This window comes from Phaethon aethereus (assembly GCF_964289735.1).
Source record: "Phaethon aethereus genome assembly, chromosome: 4".
NCBI classification, from domain to species: domain Eukaryota; kingdom Metazoa; phylum Chordata; class Aves; order Phaethontiformes; family Phaethontidae; genus Phaethon; species Phaethon aethereus.
This window is the reverse complement of record NC_138578.1, coordinates 36,204,932-36,214,692: the sequence shown is the minus strand read 5'-3', so window position 1 is coordinate 36,214,692 and position 9,761 is coordinate 36,204,932. Positions and strand designations below refer to the sequence as shown.

The window sequence follows — 9,761 nt, the reverse complement described above, 5'->3', positions numbered from 1 at the left end:
TTATCAATTATTTTTTCACTAAAGCAGCCACAACATTAGAGCATGCTAGGTAGGTAGAAGACTGTTAGTTGTACCAGGATATTCATTACCATCAGCTGCACTTACAACAACTCAGAGATGTTCTACTTGGAAAAAACATGCCTGATCCATATTCTGACATGAATTCAAGACCAAAACCCTGCCTTCATCACTCCTGCCCCTCTGGATTTTTTTTCCCCACAGACTAATTCTGCAAATTCACAGAATCACTAGGTTGGAAAGGACCTTCAAGATCATCAAGTCCAACCATTAATCCAGTGCCACCATGTCCCCTAAACCATGTCCTGAAGTGCCACATCCACACGTTTTTTGAACACATCACACAAACACATTTTCACACAAATACTGTACCAGAGTAGAACAGAGGAGACGAAATAGACTGAGAATCTTCCCCCCAAGGCAAAGCCACCTTAAATGTGTATCAGGTTACAACCTCAGTCATTTTAAGTTCTGCTTACCATAAATAGAACTATGTAATTTTAAGTCCTGGGGGTTTATATGTGTTTTTTTCAACTGGCAAAGTAAAAAGCAAAGCAAAGACTTAAAAACAACATACTAAGCTTCCTCTACGAAGAGAGCTTCAGAAACATTTAACCAATTATAATTAGTGGTTATAAGAACATTTTTATAAGTGGTTTTAAGACCTTTCATAAAAAAGGCAAATTCATACTTGTTTATTCATGCAAATATGAATTAAACGTCATCAACAATAAATTCACTTTGAATAAGGGGGTTTATTCTTAACATAGTTACATTACTTAGGTAAATGACTTATGAACTCAGAAACAAGAACCATGCGATTCTCAACAATTACATCTGCTTTTCTAAGCAGGGTGCACTGGCTCCTTCACTTAAGTTTTTCTCTTAATTGCCCATAAGGTAAAAGCAAGAGATCTTCTGTCCAAATAAAGTTTATTTACACACTTTTATTGTTGTCTTATTACTCCACTACATAGATAAACAATAGAAGTTTCTATGACACTGCAGAAAATGCAAGTGCTGGTGGAAAATAATGATTTAAGGCATATTTTCTTAATTTCAATTTCTAAGAACACTAATTCTTGTCAAGATCAATTGCTTTTTAAAAAGAATTTAAAGAACTGTATTAAACACTTTCTGCTGCAATCAAACCAGTTTCCTCTTTACGCTCTTGAATTCCCTGGCTGCTCCTCTTGCAAGATCTAATTATGCTTGAAAGTTTCAAGACATGACGGAGATAAGGGCTGGAGGACAGGGCTGCCACTAACTTCCGTACTCCCTGCTCTAGGTCACTCAACCTGCCCCTAAGTGCTTTAACACTTTGCTCATCTCCCGATTAGCTAAAGCATGGGCTCCCATTATGGCTTCAATTTTTATCAAAACAGAAAGAAGCAACTGATGAAGATATTGCCTCAGCTTCCAATTTTTCCAATCCAATGTTCTTCTGTGTTTCTTATTCCTTACATTTTAACTGTGTATCTGTAGAAACATATATACGATTCAGACAGCTGTTTAGTTTTGGAGTCGCACTCATCAAATGACATCCTTCTCCAGCCCTGCAAAAGAACTCTTCTGCTATCTTTCCTAGAGAATCAACACTTGGATAACAAAGCCACTGGCTGCAAGTGCCAACTCCTCGTTACCACTTTCACCACACATAAAAAGCACACGTTAAGACACTAAACTACATCCAGTGCAGGGGATAAAAGATGAAAGGCTATGAGGGTGGTTCAGTTAAAAACGATAGATCAGAGATGTACTATAAGCAACTCCAGAAGAATTGCTTATAGTTGCAAGCAACATCAGATGCAACACCTGCTTGTCACACACCACCACAGTGTTTCCATGTTTTAAAAACAGTAAGCCAGCTGCAAAAGACAAATTGGAACACTTAAAAGAGTAATTGTCAGGGCGTGGAATAAGTCCCAGGGGCATGAAATTTATGCAGCATTTAAAGTTTTTTTCCTCCACCAACAAACAGGTTCCCTTTCTCTCTCTCTCTCACGGAAACCCACCTTCTACCAGGCTCAGGCTCTGCCCGCCCTCTCCGGGTACCCACCACCCCCGGAGCAGGGACCCTGCCGTGAAGCCCGCAGACAAGCGAGGGAATGGGCACACCCCAACCCGCACCGCACTCCGACCCCTACGGCACGGGCACCCGCCCAGCGGCCGGCACCCGGGGCGGCGGGCAGGCCGAAGCGGGCGGGGGACAGACCCAGGTGGGCTGCAGGCTTCCCCCACGCCGCCGACGGGCCCAGCCGCCCGCCCCCACGGGCTGCTGGGGAGGCCGGGGAAGCGGAGGCCGCTCCCGCGGCGCGACACGTAGGACGAGGAGGAGCGGGAGGTCAGGCCCTCCCCGCCCGGACGACCCCCGCGCCGGGCCCGGCCCGAACCCAGAGGCCCTCCCTCACCTGCCGGCGGCGCTGCTGCCGCCCTGGAGGCGTCGCACTGAGAGGGGAGGGAGGACAGGGCGGAGGGAGGGAGAGGGATAAGGAGGAAGCCGGGCGGGGCGACGCCAGGGCCCCCTCTCCAGCTTTATTTCCTTCCTTCTCCGGTACCAGCAGGAGCCGGAAGCGCTTGGCCGGAAAGGCGGCTGACGGCGGCCGCGCGGGGAAGTGCGGCGGGCAGCGGCCTCTCTAGGCTGCGGCGCGCGTGTCTATGGTCGCTGCCTGGCCGGGCCGTAGCCATAGCAACCAGAGCCGGGGCCGCCGCGCCTCACCCGCCGGCAGCGGCGCCCGCCCTGCCCTGCCCGCGCTGCTCTGCCCGTCCTGCCCTGCCCTGCCCGCACTGCTGTGCCCGTCTTGCCCGCTCTGCCCTGTCTGCCCTGCCCGCTCCTCCTCTCCTGCCGGCGCTTGCATTTTACTACTGCCCGGCAGAGGCCTCTGGCAGGGCGGCCAGGTTCTGGGGGGGCCGAGGGGGTGCCCGGCGGCGGTGGCGCGGCGAGGGACTTCTCACCCCCCTCCGCTGGCGGCGGCTCCTCTTGGGGTAGGCCAGTGTGGTGGGGGTGTGGGTACACTGGTCACCACAGTGGTGGCGGCTGCATCCAGCCCTCGGCCTGTGTGGGCACAGGCCCTCTCCTCGTCAGGCCCGAGGTGTGCTTCAGGGCCTGCTCCCCAGCCAAGGGCATTTGCGGAATTATGCTTTGCAGCCCTTGGCGTGCATGTGCCAAGTGGAATCGGGGAGGCTGCTCCGGCCTCTGCCAAGTGCCATGCCCATGAGATCAGAGTGCTGTCTTGAAAACCAGCCTCATCGAAGGCCCCCACAGCCAAAAGTGGCAGAGCAGGAGCGTGCCTGCGTGCGCGTGGATGTGCGCGCCTGCAAGACAGCGCTCAGTACCATGGCAGAGGCGTCGAGAAGTCCTCAGCCCGAACCCATAGTGAGGAAGAAAAAAAGCATATCTATTGAGGAAAAAATTGACATCATAAGTGCTGTGGAGAGCGGGAAGAAAAAGGCAGACGTTGCAGCCAAGTATGGCATAAAGAAGAATTCCTTGTCTTCAATCATGAAAAATAAAGAAAAAGTTTTGGAAGCCTTTGAATCTTTACGATTTGATCCTAAAAGAAAAAGACTAAGGACTGCTTTTTATACCGACCTGGAGGAGGCATTGATGAAGTGGTACAGAATTGCTCAGTGCTTGAATGTGCCGGTGAACGGTCCTATGTTGCGCCTCAAGGCTAATGATTTTGCCCAGAAGCTTGGACATAGTGATTTTAAATGCAGTAATGGCTGGCTCGATCGTTTCAAGTCAAGGTATGGTTTAGTTTTCAGAGCTCAGCCTGTAGAAGCAGCTGCTACTACTACAGTGGATGCTCCAACTCTTCGGTACCAAAATGCTCTTCCTTATTTTTTAAAAGATTATCAGACAAAAAACGTGTTTTATATGCAGGAGACTGGATTGTTGTATCAGATGTTACCACATAACACATTTGCTTTTAAAGGGGAAAATTGTTCTGTAGGTAAACTAAGCAAGGAGAGAATAACCTTAGTGGTGGGTACAAATATGGATGGCTCCGAGAAACTTCCTTTGCTTGTTATAGGAAAAAACAAAAGTCCATCCTGTTTCAAAGATGTGAAGTCGCTACCTGTAGATTATGAAGCAAATGATATGGCGTGGATGACTTCGGAAGTGTTTGAACAGTGGATGCATAAACTTGATGACAGATTTCAAGCGCAGCAGCGACAAGTAGTTATTCTTGTTGATTCTCTCCCAGCTCACACAGAAGTAAAGAACCTGAAGTCTGTCAAATTAGTGTTCTCTCCTCCCGACTCTTCTTCATGTATAACTATGAAACAAGGGGCTATCAGAAGTCTGAAGGTTAAATACAGGCAATGTCTTATCAAGAGATTTGTTGACTGCGTAGAAGGTAATAAAGAGTTTATGCTGACTCTTCTGGATGCAATTGAGATGTTGCACCTGTGCTGGAGGAAAGTAACACCAGAGACTATTGTAAAAAGTTATAATGAAGCAGGATTCGAATTAGAAACCAAGGCAAATGGTAACGACACAGAGGTTGAAAGTAATTTTGATTTGATTGCACATGCACAGGCAGCTGGAGTGGAGTTTCCCGAAGGTTTATCTTGGGAGGAATATGCAACGCTAGATGATGGCTTGGTAACTTGCAAAATGTCCACAAATAATGAAGGGATGTGTGACAAAGAAAGTGCATCAGATAAAGCTGGGACATTTGTTGGTGATGAAGATGAGAGCGAAGGTGATGGATTTCAGGGAGCTGATCAGCCTTTGCCATCAAAAAATGAGGCTTTGACTGCTTTAGATACCCTTCGAAAGTTTCTTAGAAGTCAAGACATGAATGATTCTCTTCATGATTCCCTAGCTGACCTGGAGAATTTTATTCAACATGTAGCGTGTAAATAAATATTTTAGCAAAGTGTGAAAGCATGTGATTTAAAAAATGGAATTATATAAATAAACAGAAATAGGCAGTTTAATAAGTGTTGCTGCAATGTTCTCTAGTGTGTCTCGCTCAGGTGCCTAGATGTATGCAATGAAAGAAATTTGAAGTTATGAAAAAGGGCTGTGAACTGAAGTTTTCCACAAAATTGGGAGGAAAGAACACAAAATCTGGGGTGGAGAGAGGAAATAAGTTGAACCTTTAAAATTGTAACTGTAGTAAGTACAGTGGAGGCAAAAGCAATTCTCAGGATGAACTGTTGCCCACTTGGAATTCTTTCTTCAAGAAGAGATCAGCACTTCTTCACATCGATAATTTCACTGGTGTCTTTAGCACTGTTGACAGTGGAACGGTAAACATTTATGAGCTTGGTGCTTTTGATACTTAAACAAACAATTGCTTAACACAGAAAATACATGCTTAAGTTCTGAGAACTAAGGGGTTTTTAAAACAAATTTTTTTTTTGTCCTTGTTAAAGAATTCTGGCCATAGTTTATTCTTGCAGCAGATGACGAACAGCAGAAAGTTAGCAGCTTTGGATATGTTTTGTTTTCTTAAAGCTTCTCATGTGTGGATACACAGGAATGGCATAATCAGTTGTCTGAGAGTCAAAAGACAAACAAACTTTTACTTGGTCTTTGAAGAGGTCAAAAAGGAAGGCTGTTCTCTCCCTTTCAGCCTTTTTGGTATTTGGATTTCATGTAGGTCCTTCTGTGCAACTCCATGTATTTCTACAGTAAATACAGAAAAAAAAATCAGCTTATGCAGTATCTACACTCAAAACCTTCCTGAACTCTTGTTTTATTTCCTATACTTGAAGGCGTTGCTGTAGGAGTCAGTGCACCAGTGTGGTTTATTATTATAAGTACCATTAACGAGGGTGCTGTTTACATGAATACAGTGTGAAGTTGAGTAAATCACAGTACATTTACACATCTTCAGGTATGGGGTTCAAGCAATGTAATCACACCAGAGCCAAAAATCTCAATTTGTTTGAGACATACTGTTTGTGACTTTTTTCAAAACCCATTTCAAATATTTTCCATATCTATCAATTTTATTCTTTTCAAAATTTAGATGTAATGATTTTTCTATTTTAGAGGAAGAATAAAATATTTTATGGAAGCCCTTTAGGAAACCTGTCTAATAAAGAATGTGTTATGGTGCCTAGGATTAAACCATGAGAAACAATCTCTTGCTTTCTTGAGTCTTCAGTTATCAATAAATAGTTTGGCTGAAGCTTTGTTTACTGTTCTTTCTGGTGGAGGACAGTTTATCCATTTCTAAAAGCATTTCAGAAAATGTATCAAATTGTTGGAAGATGGTGAAAATATGGGGGTGGGGGTCGTAGTGAGAAAATGCCTATGGCTAAAACTGTATGAATATTTTACTAGAACCCCTACAAAAAAACCCCACGAACTTCTGGCTTCTAATTCTGCAATATCTGATGTGAATTGCATCCAGATATTCTGAAATATCTGTTGCAAATTTCTGTTGCAATTCCAGTAAAAGAAGTCCCACACAGAGATTTATAGTTTCTGTAAAAGAGGTACCTCTATCTATTATCTCCGTTAACTACTTGTTTTGTTAAAATACAGATGCAAAGTCTTTGAAATTCGGAAGCTGTGTCAAATCAACACATTTTGCTTGCTTAAATACTTTAGAACAAACTTACGAAAAGTACTTTTTATTTTGGCTAAATCCCACAGAGCCTTATGGATAATTTTCCTATAGCAATCTTTTGATTTAAAATCCACGTTTTCTTTGCAACAGCTTCTCCTGCTAAAGGCAAGTTTAGGAAAAAGTTACGATTATCCATATAGTAAGTGTGTATAATAAAGCTTCGACTCCATGTGGACCTTGTGTGAAAGTGTTGATCTGAGTGGGAAAAGCAGCAGATCTTGGTACAACTAGGGTTTGATTTGCAAAATGAGGCTTAGAAAATCAGGAGATAGGAAATAATATCGTTAGCTGATGATGAAGGAAGTGAATTACTGAGTGCTGTCATACTCCCTCATGAAAACAACAGGAAGGATTTACTAATTTGGCCTGGACTTGGAAGGTGAATTGTGGAACCTGCTTTAAAAAGCACACACCCTGTTGAAATCCCGTATCTTCAGAGAATATATGACTTTTTCCTCCTAGTCTCCTAGTTCATTCTGAGAAGCCAAGCTAAAATGCACTCACCGAAACTACTTTTTTAGGTCAGACACTTTACATTCTAACACTATAGTTTTCAAAATTATTTAGGAGCCCAAATATTTCATTTCACTTGGATTTTGGTCACACCTATAGTTGAACCCCGAACGTGAAATCCATTATGAAGCTTGTTGCTATTTCAGGTGTTTGTTGTCGGGGAGATGCAGGCTCCTCAGATCCGACATGCTGGCGGTGAAAAAGGAAGCGGTATGCTATGTAAATGTTAGTCATTTCAGCGTGCGTACGCAGTTTGAGGTAAAGATTTTTTTACCTTGTCTAGGTAAACCACCAGGACAGTGGCTTTTTATGTCTGGGGTGGTATCTTTTGGAGGGAGAGGAAGACTATTGCTTTAGACTGCACCATATTTAAAAATAAGAACCTTTTCTATAAAAGGCAGATTACTAAGACTGTCATGTGCGTTAATACTTCAGATACTAGTTTGGACAACTGTGCTTTTTCCTGTACGCTTTTCTACTTTATGCTATAGTTAGATAATGATTACGTGCTTTGGCATCAAGTCAGTGAGGTCACTTTAAGTAACCCGAAGTTACTTCTAGAAGTGTGAACTGAAAATACAAAGTTTTAAGAATATAAATAACTTCCAAACAAGGCCAAAATAAAAAAAAATTAAAATTGGAGCATACATTTGATATAACCAAAAGCATCCTCAGAGCCATTCTTGAGACAAGTTATATGTAAAATGAAGTATGCTTTTCAAAATACATCTGCATTTGAAAACTTTAATAAATGCTACACTATTTCTGATTTTTGTGTGTGTTACTGTTGTGTGTCATTCTGGATACCTTTCAGATCTATAAAACTACATCTCCTTTTAAAATTGTTACTCAGAGGAAGGTTACTCACCTCTGAAGGTAAAAGGAAATTACTTTTTGCACCTTTAGGCAAAAACAGAAGAAAGGAGGCAGTCAGGGATTTATAGGACAGCAATCCATAAGTGCCTCTGTACCCAGGATCTGTGACATTTTTATGGTTCAGTAATCTGGAGGAAGTAAATAAGTAGACGGTTTCTCATTATTTATTTTGTAAGGCTTGAGAATGATAGTCTCAAATATGGAGAATCTTCAGTGTTTTTAAATTTTAGAAATGCCATACTACATTGTTAGCTAGTATTCTTACAGTAGACAACAGCAATCATATGCAAGTATTAACTTCAGTTAATTTCAGATCATTTTTCTTTGTTCTCTCTACCACCTCGGAAAGTAAGTTGGCTCAGGTAGGCAACTGATCTTTCAATGAACAGTAAGAACCAATTTAGTCAAATTTAACCACAACAATCTCGTAAATGTCAATTAAATTATAACAGTAAAATATTAGTAAAATACCTTTAATATTTTTTGGTGGTTGTATTCACTGAAATGGTAGAATGAATATTGACCTACTCAACACTTAAGTAAAACGTGTGGTGACTGGGCAACCACGACATGCAATGACAGCCTTTCACATTATTTTCTTCCTTTAATATCAATAAATGTTGGTGCTTCCTATTCTTGGGAGGCTATTGTTAAAGGAGGACTTTGCAAAGTTCTTACTGGAGCTACCGCCAGAGAAGAGATTTTATATTTAAGCATGGAAGTCGGTATTTGTATCTGGATGTTTTAATATGACTATTTTGGGGTTTCCTTTCTTGAAAGTCAGAACCAAAATCAGTCCATTCATAAGGAAACAACTCTCTTCTAACTGCAATTTTTGTGATGTGATGAGTGGCAGCATACTTCTTATCGATACCTTCATTAACAGTAGAAAAATCTTTGCAACAGGTGAAAAGATAATTTCATGCCTGACAGCCTGTTTTGACCACACAGCTTTTGTATTGCTAAAGCTGTGATGTACAGAGATGCGATTCCCTTTTACTGACATAACTAGCTGTGGTATAACCACCTAATTGTCATACAAGATTACTAATTCAAACACAGCCCATTGCCCTTCTTGCTAGTTGAGTGACTCCTTTTGAGATGAATTTGCTCTCTCACAAATGTAGTTGTTTAACGGTCTCTAGTTAAACCGTACAACTTCTGGGTTAAGGCATGGTGGGAAAACCAGTAATGTCTTGATAACTTTTTCCTAGCTGTGTCACCTCTGCTCCTTGAGCGGGATGGAAAAGTACGAATTACAAGTTACCGGGATCAGTAAAGTGAATGAATACCACACTGAATTAGCAGATCTGCCGGGCGAGAAGATGCCATATTCACAGCAGGTTTTAAAATGCCTTACTGTGTTCTGCAATATTTCATCTGAAAGCCACATTCTTCCTAAGCTTTCACACCGTCCTACCTCTGGCGCAACTTTCCAGCCTTGTGTGTGAATAGCACCGAGGGGAACGGGCCGATCCCCTCGCCGCACACGTAGCCACAATCCGTATGACTTGTCAGCCTGCACGCCGGGCGTCAGCCACGTCATCAGGGAGGAGAGCTCCAGAGCCGGTTTGCATCCTCCACTTCTGCCTCTGTGTGGCTTTGTGTGCCGGTGCGAGCGCTTGGTTGTAATCGCCGGGGTGTAGTGACTCATCTGCCTGAGAAAGTTGTGGTCCGATGGGATGGTGCAACCTCACCCCAAATGCCAAATGGAACACCGTCCGTCATAGATTGATCGGCTGTTTGAAAACTCTGTGG

At 42.8% G+C, this 9,761-nt stretch overlaps 1 protein-coding gene across 1 annotated transcript; it reads left to right on the top strand.

Moving 5' to 3' along the window:
* Positions 1–3,178: 3,178 nt before the first annotated feature.
* On the top strand, positions 3,179–4,894 carry TIGD4 (tigger transposable element derived 4; the record flags this gene model as incomplete). Its single annotated transcript, XM_081998890.1, has 1 exon — positions 3,179–4,894. One exon carries the CDS (start codon positions 3,179–3,181, stop codon positions 4,892–4,894), a length of 1,716 nt encoding a protein of 571 aa, XP_081855016.1.
* Positions 4,895–9,761: the final 4,867 nt, after the last annotated feature.